At 41.4% G+C, this 14,340-nt stretch overlaps 1 protein-coding gene across 1 annotated transcript in view; it reads right to left on the bottom strand.

Moving 5' to 3' along the window:
- The window catches only part of ubtf (upstream binding transcription factor), a 60,382-nt gene that overhangs the window by 13,339 nt on the left and 32,703 nt on the right, over window positions 1-14,340 (bottom strand). The window contains exons 10-14 of the mRNA XM_078529586.1: window positions 11,461-11,602; window positions 11,029-11,070; window positions 10,697-10,828; window positions 5,845-6,000; window positions 2,274-2,447 (exon numbers count right to left, since the gene is read on the bottom strand). Of these exons, the coding sequence (XP_078385712.1) occupies window positions 2,274-2,447; window positions 5,845-6,000; window positions 10,697-10,828; window positions 11,029-11,070; window positions 11,461-11,602 (646 nt within the window). The remainder of the gene's footprint in view (window positions 1-2,273; window positions 2,448-5,844; window positions 6,001-10,696; window positions 10,829-11,028; window positions 11,071-11,460; window positions 11,603-14,340) is intronic.

Below are 14,340 nucleotides of genomic sequence, written 5' to 3'. Positions count from 1 at the left end.
TATGGAGCCAAGAATCTAAAACTAGAAAGACCACAAACAGATACTGTAACTCATGTGTTTCATTGACTGCCCATATGCAGATGAGCATTACTACAGCAGTACACAAAAGTAGGCAGAGCTTTTATTTGTTACAATTTGCTTTCGGATCAATATCCTCCTTTGAAGGAAGGACCAAACTACAATTTCTATCAAAGCAGTGGGGATTGCTTCATGCATAAACGCCATGATGGGACTTTAATAATGCAACAAGGTCGTTCCAGATCTGCATAGATGGGTTTTGAATATACCAAAGCAACCCATGCAGCAAAATGCATTCTGCAACCCATTCAGAATCAGGGTTCCTTAAAGTTTTGCTAACATGGACATCAATCATCTAGAGCAAATATTGTTTATTTTACAAGCAAGTTAAAAGATCAAAGAAAGTCATATTTCAAAAGAAAGGGTCCTGTAGAAATTGAATCTTTAGGGAGGTAGCGTTCTGATCACCTCAGGGAGGAATTTCAATCAAGGCCTCAAGAGCAGCACAACCATGAGGCTATCTCAAGTATAGGATACTTAACAGCTTGGGCAAAAATCATGTCAAAGCTGGAAACAGAAATGAATGCACTAATTCCCAAGATAGAACTTTAGGAAGACATTGACAGGGAAATAACGCAGGCATTACAAATGCCGGGAAAACGTACAAGGTGTAAGCGTTATGCTCCAGTACAATCATAAATACTGGCTTCAGTTAACTGAAAAACATCGCATTAGTAGTTCAGCTTTCTAGGAGTTACAGTTTAAGGCAGAGAATCAAGTACCTAAACAAATTGAAACAGAGCATTCTTTTAGGAAGGCCATTGGTGCTGCTCAGGTACTGTCATAAACTTCATCCTGGATCAGCCCTGATGGGTGCTTTTATATTAAAGGAAAAACTGTAAACTGGTTCCAAGCTGTCACTGGCTGCAGCAGAATCAATTCATGGCACAACATGAACATAATGACAGACAGTTCAGCCCTTTAGTTACACCGGCTAACCATGAGCAGCCTTTTAATTGGAAGCTGGGGAAAGGTTTGTTGGGTCTGAGGTGCACTTTGAACAGGGATGGAATTGAATTCATTGGTGCTAGTTTTCAGGGTCAGATCTAGACTGTTGACGGCACTCTTCAAGAACCAGACATGAGAAGTCACTTTACATTGAGATTCAAGGAAGATCATTGTGGCCTTAAAAATTTCCATCTGGCAAATTAGTCAGTCATAATGGATCATGTTGTTGACTTTGGAACATGTTTCATGATGTTGCCATGTTGCTGAAGAATTAAAGATCTGTTGAAACCTTTTACAGAAAATATTATGCAAACTAGAATATTGGATATGAATTCAACATGCATTCTCATCTGGTCCAGATTAATGGACAAAGCTTTTCCTGTATACTAAAGCAGTCACGGAACTATTGCAGATGAAAGAAGCGAGAGAAAGGTAGGAGTGTTTTCTAGATGACAACTCTCAAGTAGAACAGGAATGCAGGCAACCACCTAAGATTATTCTAGTTATGGCAAAATCCAAAATCATAAAAAGACTGTGCCCCAAAAGGATTTTCCCCCCTTTTGATGGTAGAGAATTTAAACGTGTGAAGGTTGAACAAGGTAGTATTAAAAATCTTAAAACTTTGCTTATTGACTGCCAGACCTAAAAAAAGCAACTATCTTTCCCAGATGAAAGTGACATAATGCTAAGAGAGAAAAACTGAGGAGTAAACAAAAGCACTGTAATCCAAGGGCACAAACCACATAGCACAGAACTGCTATGGTACTCGTTAGTCATTTCTGTATTATGGCAAGTTAAACAAGAGAAATCAGTTTTTACGAATAGGTAAATGACACTAAAGCACTATAGCTCTGATTTCGCAACAGTAACTTTGCATAAAATGTGGCGCTCGATCCAAGGAGGCGGAGGAGGAGGAAGCATATGATAGAGCACACTCGTGAATAGGTCTCCTCTGGGGTATAGAAGGCACACAGAACAGACCAAACAACATTAATGCAGCCACGCTGGTATAATATTTCGAGTTGATATTTCCAACAGCAGGAAATCCTTACATGTCGGGAGAACAAACGTGCAGCAAAAACTGAAATAGTTAAGTGCCGAATATCTCATGCTGCCATGACAACCTCTCAACAGTGTGTGCAATCCTGTCCATTCTGGGCTTGGCAGGTAGCCTAATCTCTTATCCTAGCCCCACTTCCTCCATTCCAAATGGTCACTTCCTCTCTTTCGACTACCCCAGTGCATACCCTGTACTTGGCCAGATAATCTCCAATCACATTCTGCTGCCAGATCTCTTCTGCAGTCTTGGGCGGCTCAGGCAGCTTCCCTCGGAGTGCAGAGCCTTTTCCATCTTTTCCATAGCCCTGCTTTTTCTGTTCCGATTCGGCCTTTGCCGCTGCCTCCATGCGCCGATACTTCTCCTGTTGCAGCAAAAACATCATTTTAGATCCTTCAAAATATAATTCCTTCCACTAAACAACATAACCAGGCCGCCGAATGCAACGCAACCTACTATTAGATCAGAGCTACTATCCGCTGGAAGGTTAAATCACGGATTACAATATGGTCCTCCTATTTCTTCAAATAATTTTTAACCTTCACAAATGAAAAAAAGTGATCAGGTAGATAGGTTCTCCTTTCAAAATTCTGCACTCCTACCATCGCCGTGGGAATCATGTGATTCCCTATTCAAAAGAATAACATCTATAAAAGCTCAATTCCAATACTGCACCAATTCTCTCTCGAACACACACATGAAGCTAAAGATTCAAACAGCCAAAAGATGGGAGCTTTGAACACATCCTTCAAAAGGGTAAGAAAGGTAATTATCACAAGGTTTAGTTAAATTCCTTTGCTCGAGTACTACAAACGAGACCAGGTTGAATCACACAACTACTGAAATTATGTCAGCTTGAGCCGCCTGATCAAAAACAGCCACCCACTGTAATAGTGTTGCAGAGAGTGTTGAGAATTCCTACTATATCACAACTAAAGTGACCAAATACTTCCTGATCAGATAAGATAAGAGGGGTGGGGAAAATCCAGGACTAATTGTAACGCCAGCTACAAGCATAGAAACATCCACCCAACCATCATCTGGAGCTGTCAGAGCAAGCTAAACTTTTATCAAGACAGCCGTGCTGCAGATGGGACCAAGAAAATATATTTTGCACGTTCGTCTACTGTGTAGCCATATCACAAATGCAAATAAGTGTCAAAGCTTCCAAGTAGATCAGAACCCGCTCAAATACACCCTCTAAGCAATGAGCCAAATGCTTGTTTACTCATGATGCAAGTCACACAAGCAACGACAACACCTTCTAAACCAGCGACCTGTACCATCTAGAAAGACAAGGACAGCAGATGCATGGGAACACCACTACCTGGAAGTACCCCTCCAAGTCACTCACCATTCTGACTAGGAAATATATGACCATTCCTTCACTGTCGCTAAGTCAAAATCCCGTAGCTCCCTCTCCAACAGCATTGTGGGAGTACCTACACCACGGACTGCAGCAGTTCGAGGCGGCGACTTACCACCACATTCTCAAGGACAAAAGGAGGTGGGCAATAAATGCTGGCATAGCCAGCAACGCCCATATCACGTTAAAAAAAACCCAAAGTGGTGAGTTAGGGGTAGGGTGGGAAGAGGAAGGAAGGAAGGAGGGAAGAGGGGGAGGGAGGGAGAAGGAGGAAGAGAGAGGGGGAGGGGAGAGGGAGGGAAGGAATGGGAAAGAGGGCTCAACAAGGGACAATATAAAAGCCATAAACATTGAATGGGATCTTGACCAACTTGTCAGAACAACAGATACAAAATGGAGCCATGACATAAACCTGGCATACTTTCACAAGTAATGAAACCTGTATGTCATCTTGTCAGGAGAAAAACCAAATGCAAATAAGCACTTAAAAAGCAGGATTCAAATCTTAAGTAAACATAGCTGACTTGAATATTTTTCTATTTCAGGCATTATTTATGAAGTTACATGATGCATTCCAGTTAATAGCTTGCTGTGGCTATGGTGTCAACCTCAATACAGGCAGAAAGAATTACAAATAAACAAAGGCACTAAATGTTGCACTCCACAGGGATTCTGCTCATTTCCCTTGTACCATTTTCTTCATCATCTAGGTGATGGGCAGTAATTCATGCTGGGGAGCTCCATTAAGAAAATGACCCTCTCATACCTCTCCCAAAAGCCATAGGTACTGCATGTTAGATGCTAGATTGTGTCAAATGGGCCATAAAGCCGTGAGGTGGCCTTCACAGCAAAACCAGATCCTAGTATACCGATGTCTGTACGTGAGCATTTTATAGCAGGGATCACTGGAAAGGTATCAAAAACCACAACTCTAGATAATTTCCTGCTCCTTGCAACAGGGACACTGAATGTACTGGTGATGCCCCACATTAGCTAACGCAGCACATATTGTAGAAATGAAGCTGGAACCGTAGCACACATTACACTTATTGGTTGACCTACTGCAGGAACCTAGCACTAAGCTGCAAGGCGGAGGATTCCTGCGATGCTGATTATGGTACTGGCTGATTTCAGCCAGGTTGTCCATAGTGGAAATAATATAAAAATTAAAAATCACCCACTAATAACTATTAAACAAACACTTGGATGTCCATTCATTCCTCATCAACTGCAATATTGTCTAAAAATGCAAGCTAAACCCAATACAGAACCAGTAACATCACATCCAGCAGCAAAAACATATACCAAAGGTTTGTGCAATTTTGCATAACAGGAGGGAATAAAAGGTGATCAGGAGACTAGATTTTTAATGCAGGAGGAACATACAATTCCCATGTCCATACAAAGACTCCTCAGTAAAGGCTGAACATATATTGCAATATGGGCCAGTATAGGTGCTACTGTGTGAAGAGAGACACAAAAAGGTGCTCATGGAAACTTTCACCTTGAAAGAAAGGACATGGAAACCATCTGTATGGAGGAAGTGATTTGTTGAGAAAGCCCTGCTGATATCTTTGTAGCCCTATGCACTATGAGCTTAGTGTTGACTGCAGTTCTATTCACGGAAAACTCTGGGAACAAGAATTTGTTTCTAGTACTTTAAGGCAAAACACAGATTTATAGGAACTCCAAGAGTAACAAGTATCCACTAGGAAGAACTACAGCTGTCTTCCTTTTGAAGCTGACCAGAAAGGACGGAACATTGAAAAAGCAAGAGATACTTCATCCATTCTAGGGCCGAAATTCTGATTTTGTTTAAAATAAGGGGAAGGGTGATTTTCAGTTCAGCACTGACTGTCTGCTTGTGGCTAGTATCAGCCACTGCACACTTGAGACTTCTTAACTCAAGTCTGTGCACACTACTGTTGCTACAAACTTAGTTCCGAGCTACAGCTCTCCATGTTAAGCTTCTTTTGGAGTAGTGTGGAAAGACTATGAATTAACCAGCTCCATGATATACAGGCAGAACCTTTGGTTCAGTCACTTGAGTACTTCAATTGCAACCATGCTGTTCCCATCCATTCATAGGATAATCCAAAATACCAGTGGATTCTGCCTTCCAAAAGGCCAAACTGCACCCATTGCTGTTTAAAACCAGGACCATGGAATTCAGGATCTAGAAATAACAAATAGCTAATGAAGAGAATGTCAACTCAAATACATTTTCTTCATCCATTACTGTGGTAACTAAAGTCTTTCACCATCCAAAGGTCTCAACGGCCTATTTTCCAGTCTATCAATGAGCACAAGTATTGGACTGGTGAATATCCATACTGTAGTCACCCCCTGCCTAGACCCTCATATGGTATCTATCAGCCACTCAAATAATTTTTACCTTTTTCTTCTCAGACAGCTCAGTCCACATCCTGGCCAATTTTCTCGTCAGTTCACTCTCCGACAGCTCTGGCTCCTCCTCCTGCATCTTCTTGCGCTTCTCTTCCGAGAAAATGAACATGGCAGAGATCGGACGCTTTGGTTTGTCAGAAGTAGTCTGATAACAAATGTGAGAAGAGACCCTTTAACCATTTGCTTATTCTGGCAGCTGGTCTTCCACTTCCTTTACTATTCTACCTTCAAGCTGCCAGGCCTCACACTCCTTGCACTTGAAACCCCTTTTCTTTGCAAAGGGTCCCATGGTGTAAAGTGTTTACCTCCATTTCTGATGCACACTAAAAATGCATTAGGACCCTCCCGGAGTACTTAAAAGGATTTGTGGGTGCAGCTTCAAGATTTCTTGCCGTCACTCATCCCCTTGCCAATTCCACCCATTCAGCTAACTGCAGGAGGGAGCAGAGTGTTATGCAAAGCCGTTTCATTCTCTTCTCTAAGATTCCCAGTGGCCTTTTCAAATATTACTGAAACAGAATGCGTACAAAGTGGCAAACTCTCACACCAAGCAACATCACGGACAGCCATTCCAGACCTCAGCAGGAATATTTCAAGTTGGCTCAAGGGTCCTTACGTATGTATATGCTTAACATGGGAGCAAATCTATGCATTCACTATTAGAATCAACATTATATGACCACGATAACCACAAGGCTCTCTTCACTGAATTCTACGAACATCCAACCAGTTAAATGGGGTCACCTGGATATATATCTTTGAATGACCTTTGCCCATGGCAAGCAGAAGTTCAAGAGCATGAGTGGTTTTGTAGGCAATGGAATGGAAATCTGGAACTTACCACTCAGAAGATTCCATGTAATGATAATCTCTGCTGTAACTAAACCTTGGACACCCAGAAGAACTCCCCGGAAAAAATAACAGGGGTGTTGGGCTGAGGTAGTCTTAACCAAATCCTGCAAAGCTGAACCAAGCTGCCATCTCCACGCCTGTGGGTATCATATCAAATTGCCACACATATACACTGTGTGAACACTCAACTCTGGCTATGGAATAACTGTTGCATATAGATTTCCCACTTGAAAACCAATAATATCCAGCCAGCAGTTCAGAAGATGGTAAGGCAGCATAACAATCCGTTGGGTTAGGGGAAAAAAAGAGGCCACAACACAGAAATAAATCACACATCTACCATATCGGTTGGGTACTTGTTTATTTAGGGTTTTCAGATATTTATTCAGCTGAACATCAAACCACAATAAAGAAAGGTGTTAGAGGTTACTATGGTGACCAGAGAAGTGCTGGGCCCATTCCAATTACTTGCAACCTCTCAGCCATCACGGTAAGTTTACATTTATTTTTTCCAACTACTTGGCAATGAGGGCTCCCCTTCAGCTTAGAGATTAGCTAATGAAAAGGTATTCTGAGCCATGATACATCACAAAGCTGGAGTTAAAAATCATTGAAAGGAGTGAAGTCAATTAAAAACTTAACAGAAAAAAATACCAGAAAGATGAAGGTTAGCAGTGTTCAGTAGGACATCAAAAGCCACTGAGAAAATTAACTTGGATGTTGTCCCACCCATAGGCCTTTTTAAACAAACAGCAATGGGTGCAAGTCTATACCATTCATCCACTGACATTTGGTTTATATAGGATATACCAAGTTGCCACACAAGAGTGTGCGCAAACTTACTACTTGAACACGGCTTCTCATTCCTCCCACTACTAACACCCTTGTGTTTGACAGTTAAGGCAACATTGATATAAAAAAAAATCAGAGATATATATTGCAGAATAGCTAGTTTAAGAGTGGATCTGGGAGATTTGTGAGCAGTTTGCAGCACACACTAGGACTGAAGAGATGCATGTAGGTTACACCACACAAGTTAGTGATTCTTCATAAACGCACACCTCAAAAGCATTCTGCACATCTAGAAAAGAGCTACCATCATGAAAGCAAATCTGCATCCGTAACAAGACCTCCGCAGTTATTTTTCAAAGTGCCTGAGGATTACATGACCAAGATCACTGTACTGCAAGCTACAGGATCTAGAGGAGAGCCCCAGTTCCAAATGCAATCTACGGATAGACTTTCTTGTCAAATATCTTTGAAGAAGTTGTAAAATTGGGATTCTTGTAATTCCCTGAACAAGGAGCATAAAGAATCTGTTCAAAGGCCCCCAGGTCAAATGCATATAGATTCCAGAAGAACTTTGTATAGGTCAGCAGATAATACCAGAGATTCCCTATGCACTCGAAGATGAAAACATCATTTCTAAACTGAAGAAAGCATCTCTCCAGCAACATCAAATGTCCACATCAAACTGTCCAAGGTTCCTAATTTCCATAGTAATAGCAACACTGTTCCCAAGTATTGTGTGGCTCTCTGCTAGAAAGCTAAAGCAGAGATGTACCACAGTGCCAGAGCTAGGTCACCAATGAGGGGAAGATACATGCCAACACCAACAGGAAGCCTCTGTATTGAAAACTGTTTGGACTACAGGCAAGCTTTCTCTTTTGTTCAAGGCTCAATGCTGATACACTCAACTACATGTCCTTGGGCATTATTGGTTTGTAATTGAAATTGCCAATTCACTGCCTTTCCTTGAAACTGCATTGATTGGAAAACCTTTCCTCTTCATCTTCATCTTCTGTCGACTGTATATTAATGATATATGCACAAATTATATTTTGAGCTTGAAGGATCAATGCTTAAAATGTTGCTTAAAGGCTGCAAAAAAGTTGACAGTCAAAGATGAATGCGCGTAGCTCAAATGGTCAGACTAAAAAGAGAAGCTAAAAGCAGATATTCAAATACCAGAGCACAAGTTGTGTGCAGGAGCAGGGCAAAGATCATTAGAGCAGTGACAATAAGCAGGGTATGACAAAGCAGTAGAAACATCAAAGTAAGGGGTGTACAATGCTACAAGAACAACTGGCGAAGGTAAAGTCAATGAAAAAAATTTTGGTGGGAGTGATCAGCTCCCTCATGACAATGCTCAGATCTGAGGATTTGGAGGAGCCAACATCATAATGTAGAAGACCTGAAAAAGAAGCTAACAATATACATGCTTTTCAATACACGTTTCTGACGCCAAAACAAATTACTTCAAGACATTTAAAAAAGATGCAAAAACAGATTTTCAATCAGCAAGTGAGGGTAACCTTAGCCAAGTATCAGCTACAAACATCATCATTTGCAGCAATGTTTTCTCATCCTAACAATCTTTAGAAAGTGTGGGTGTCTGATACTGAGGAATGCACTAAGAGGTCCCAGTGCTTATGCAGGGGTCGAAGGTCAGCCTTTGAACCACAATGAACATAAAATCGCAACCTATCCAGCTATGACAATTTCTTTACCCATGTTAAACTTTCAAAGATTCTTGCCACACGCACTTTCCATATATGCAGTATACGCACGGACTAAAGAAGTTCGCCATCCAGTTTAAAACTATTGTCAGAGAAAGTCTTCATATCGAGCAACTGTACTATCACAACAGTGTAGCATCACCTAGAATGCACGGGGTTGTCAGTGACCTCCCATCATCAGTGGGTGCCATTTACAGACAACTCCCAAACAAGAATAAAGCCATCGAAAACATTCCAAATGCTGTCAGATATCTATTGAGAAATCATTATTTATGACAAAAAATAAAGTAACATTTAGTGTGAGATTTCTCACAGTAAAAGAACCTTGAACAGGACACATGCTCCACAGAAAGCAACTTACTGACCAAAAAAAACAAACAGAAATCCAGAATAAGAGCATTTTCAAAACCAACGCATTAAACTTTGCAGAGAAATAGCTTTGCAGCAAGATTCTTCCCCTCCCACTCCACCCCCAAACCGTTTTTGCACTCCTGGCATGATCAGTGGGACGAGGTAACAATTCAATACCACATACAAGACCCAATGACACAGAAGCTAGATTGTGAAACTTCACCCACAGACTGCAATGCAAAACAGGTCAGCAGAAGCAACCAGATCTAACAGACCAGCAATACCTACAATGAAGCCAGACCAGTAAACAAATCAAGCTATGTGGTAGTTAAATGCTGATAATCAAATACAAAAAAACTGCTCTAAATCCTGAGTACCTCCACCTCAATGTTAAAACAGATTCAGTGCAATTCCAGCCCCAATTAAAAGCAAACATGGATATCAAGACTGATCAAAATCTAAAGCAAACATCTATGTGGTGCGGAGGTACTAGAACGGCCCACTAGCTCTGTAAATATTTGTGTCACTGATGGTGTGGGGAACCATATAAAATCGAGATCCAAAGAACTATTCCAGATTCAATTCTACATTTAAGTTAAAATCAGCTGTGGCAGTGACGAAATGGGATTGAGCACTCTTGGATATCTGCAAACTTTGTGGAACATGTATGAATGGTGTGAGGGATGTGTTTGGGCTTGGTGGTCATGTCCACCCTCCCACACCAGGTAGCTTGCTGACAGTGGGTATTTTAGGAGCGAGATGGTTGTTAGAGCAATGACCAAGTATCAGTGTCTTGGAGACGATGGGAGTAATGATTGACTCAGAGCTCTCAGGACTGTATTGGCACATGGCACAAAATGCCATTGTGAATTTTCCCTTGGTATCAATGGAAAATAATAGGCAAAAGATCTTGCCTCTTTATAGACAGGTTTAGCCTTTCCTTTAGAATTCCTGAGCTTATGAAAAGCACTCCATATGCAAAAGAGTACATGCATGCTGCTCATATATAGACTGGTCCACTGTTGTATGCAAAACTGTATGCACTTCTCTGGAAGATTTCACATACATCAACTCAGATGCAAACCAAGTTGCTAAAAAGGGAAGCCAATGAACACGCACCTTGGCGGCATCTAAAGGTGGTGATGGGATGCCTTTAACTCCGCCCTGCTTCAAGTTGCCTGCAGCTCTCTTGTTTATTCCAATCATCTTCTCCTCAGAGAGGACTCTCTGTTGCTCATGCTCAGGGAGGCTCTGCCACACGAGAAGATAGAATGCTTAGTTTTTTTTTTTAAAAACACGAAAATCATAGCACATAATACAGAATTGAATGCAAGCCCATGATCTTCCACCCACACTACTCCACCAAAGAACAACAGGTTAATATCTACAATCTATTCTTGGCACCATCCAATAGCAGTCTCATGACTGGGAATCATAGAAATGGCACCTACCAGCAAAAACCGATGAAGGTTAATTTCATATTCCTTCTTTTTCTGTGGGAAGGAAACAAAACAAGTCCAAATGTCAACATCTTATAATGCCATGGTCTGAACTGTTCCTAATCTATTACAAATGAAAGTTATGGCAGCATTAAACAACCCATTTTGAAACAAGCCACTTCAACAGCTCTCATATTCAATATCTATCCCAATATCTACAAACAGAAGGGAACCAGCGGCCAGATCACAGGGGCTCATTCTACTATTTTCGTCTTTACGGAGGCCAGTTTCACTAGAATGGTCAAACAAGCAGCAAAAAAAAAGTTTAAAAGAAAAGTCACTCATTATTGACCACTTTTGATTCAAAGGATTAAAAGTTTTGAACACATTAGTAAAAGAGCTCTCTCATCGGATTATAATTTATTGAATTGCCAAAATTCTTACTTGTTCACATCGTTTCTGATATGCATCCTTCTCTTTCTGAGACAACATCTTCCACTGCTTGCTGCACAGTACCATACGTTCTGTGCTGGGAATATCTTTCATGTTCGACATTAGCTCGGCACAATACAGAGAATAGCCATTTCTAAACAGAATGGAGACATCGGTGAGGTATTGTGCTGCACAGTTGCTTGGGAATTCCCTCTCAAAATGGTACCTGACATTAGACCTGAAGTTCAACCTCTTTTTAGTCAAGTTGTTCCAAGATGACATGGCTGAGAATGGGAGCTTGGAACCAAATTAACTTCCTGAAGCAGTCAGTTTCACAACTACTTGAGGGCACTGTCAACGAGGGCACATCATGATTGGCAGAGTAATGGAATTGGAGGGATAGACTAGTTACTAGGGCACAGGATTCTTCTCTTTTGGCTCTACGGCTGATTAAAGAGAGTCAACATGGATTTCTTAAAGTGGATCATGTCTAACTATTGTTTTTTTGAGGAAATAACTGAAGCAGTAGACAGGGGAACGTTCTATGGAAAAGCAGAATAATGAGGGCACGGGAAATCAAATAAAAACAGAAAATGCTGGAAGTACTCAGCAGGTCAGGAAGCATCTGTGACGAGAGAAACAATGTTAACATTTCAGGTCTGTAGCCTTTCATCAATGCTGGGAAAATTAGAAATGAAATAGGTTTTGAGCAAGGGGCAGATGGGACAAGGACAAAGGGAAGGTCTGTGATAGGGTGAAGGACAGGAGAGGCCGAATGACAGAAGAGTTAGTCTTCCAGGGCCAAAGTGAATGGTGATGGTGCAAGAAAAGGAGCAAAAGGTGTGCCTAGTGTTGCTAACTGAAAGCAAAAATAAGAGAAAAACTGAAACAAGCAAAGAAAAGGAAACAAAATGGGGCAGAGATTATGGTCCGAAATGGTTGAACTCAATGTTGAGTCCGGAAGGCTTGGAAGTGCCTAACTGAATGATGAGGTACTGTTCCTCAAGCTTACGTTGAGCTTCACTGGAACAGTGTAATAGGCTGGGGACAGAGATGGGAGCAAGGTGGAGAATTAAAACAACAGGTGACGGTTAGCTCAAGGTCATGCTTGCAGACTGAACAGAGGTGTCCTGCAAAATGTTCACCCTATCTGCGTTTGGTAGAGGAAACCACATTGTGAGCAGCAAATACAGGAGACTAGATTAAAAGTAGAAGTAAACTGCAGCTTCATCTGGAAGGAGCATTAGGGGTCTTGGGCATTGAGGGGAGAGGAGGTATAAGGGCAAGTGTTACATCTCTTGCGTTTGCATGAAAGATGCCATGGAAAGGTGACAGGATATTGGGGATGACCGAGGAGTGGAGGTGGGGGGAAAAAAAGAGAGAGAGAGAGAGACTTCAAAATGCTGACAGCAAGGGCGGGGGGAAGATTAGTTTGATGGTAGCATCACGCTGGTGGTGGTGGAAAATGATCTGTTGAATACAGGAGCTGATGGGGTGGAAGGTGAGGACAAGGGGGACCCTATCGTGGTTCTGGGAGGGAGGGCAAGAGGTGAGAGCAGAAGTGCGGGAAATGTGGCAGACAGTTCAGGCCCCATCGACCTTGATTGAGAAAAAGGGAGGACATAGCAGAAGCTACAATCTATGCATATTTATATGAACTTCCAGAAAGCATTTGATTAGTTTTTCTTTAAGAAATCTTAAGTCCATGAAATTTAAAGCAAATCATCAGCTTGGTGAGGAGATTGATTACGCAGCAGAAGACAGAGATACAGTAATGGGTATTTAATTGGATTGAAAGGAAGTGACTAGTGATGCCCCACAAAGATGTGTGTTAGGGTCGACTCAGGATATTTACTAACAACTTAAAAACACAAGAGAGCGCCATATATCCAAGTTTGCCGAGGCCACAAATATTGGACACAAAGTAATATAGACAAGGGCATAAAACTATGTGAAAACATTTATAGATTAAGTGAGTGAACAGAACTGTGGTAGATGGATTTAAATGCAGACGAGTATGAGAATTTCCATGTTTGACCACAAAAAAGGGACAGGTCCAATTATGTGAAGTGGTGCAAAAGTTAGGAAGAGTAGAGATCCAACGAAATTTTGGGATGGGGGGTCCTATGTACACAGATCTAGAAAATGTAGTCAAGTACAAAAAAAAACAATAAGATTTGTGGAATGTTTGCTGTTATAATTAAAGGGTTAGAATATCTGGGATGGAAGCTTTACCACAGCAATATAAAGCCCTGACTAGACCACTTCGGGAGTACGGTGTACAGTTCTAGGCACTGCATCTTAGGAAGGTTATAATTAGTCTTGGAAAGTGAGCAATGCGGATTCACCAGAATGTTAACAGGGCTCTAAGAGTTAGATTATGAGAAAAGAAACAGACCTGCATTTTACATAGCACCTTTCATGACTGCCAGACGTGTCAAAGCACTTTACAGCCAATGGATTGCTTATGAAGTGTAGTTACTGTTGTAATGTAGAAAATGTGTAGCCAATTTGCAAATAGCAACCACCCACAAAGAGCAATGTGACTATGATTTGACAGTCAACATCATGCAAACTAATTGAGGGATAAATATTGGCTAGGACACCAGGGATAACTCACCTGTTATTCATCAAAATAGTGCTAGGAGACCTTTTACGTCCATCTTAGGAGGCAGACAAGGCCTTGGTTTAACAGTTCATCTGAAAGACGGCACCTCGGAGGATAGTGCAATGCTGAGAGTGCAGCAGAGTGCCAGCATTGATTTTTGTGCTCAAATCCTGCAGTAGGACTTTAACCTTCTGACTAAGAGGTTAGAGTGCTATCAATGGAGCTACAGCTGACACTGGAGTTTAATAAACCAGGCTTGTTTTCCCTGGAATACAGAAGGTTAC

The sequence above is a fragment of the Cetorhinus maximus genome, chromosome 25 (genome assembly GCF_964194155.1).
Source record: "Cetorhinus maximus chromosome 25, sCetMax3.hap1.1, whole genome shotgun sequence".
Taxonomy (NCBI): domain Eukaryota; kingdom Metazoa; phylum Chordata; class Chondrichthyes; order Lamniformes; family Cetorhinidae; genus Cetorhinus; species Cetorhinus maximus.
This window is presented reverse-complemented; position numbering and strand designations above follow the sequence as displayed.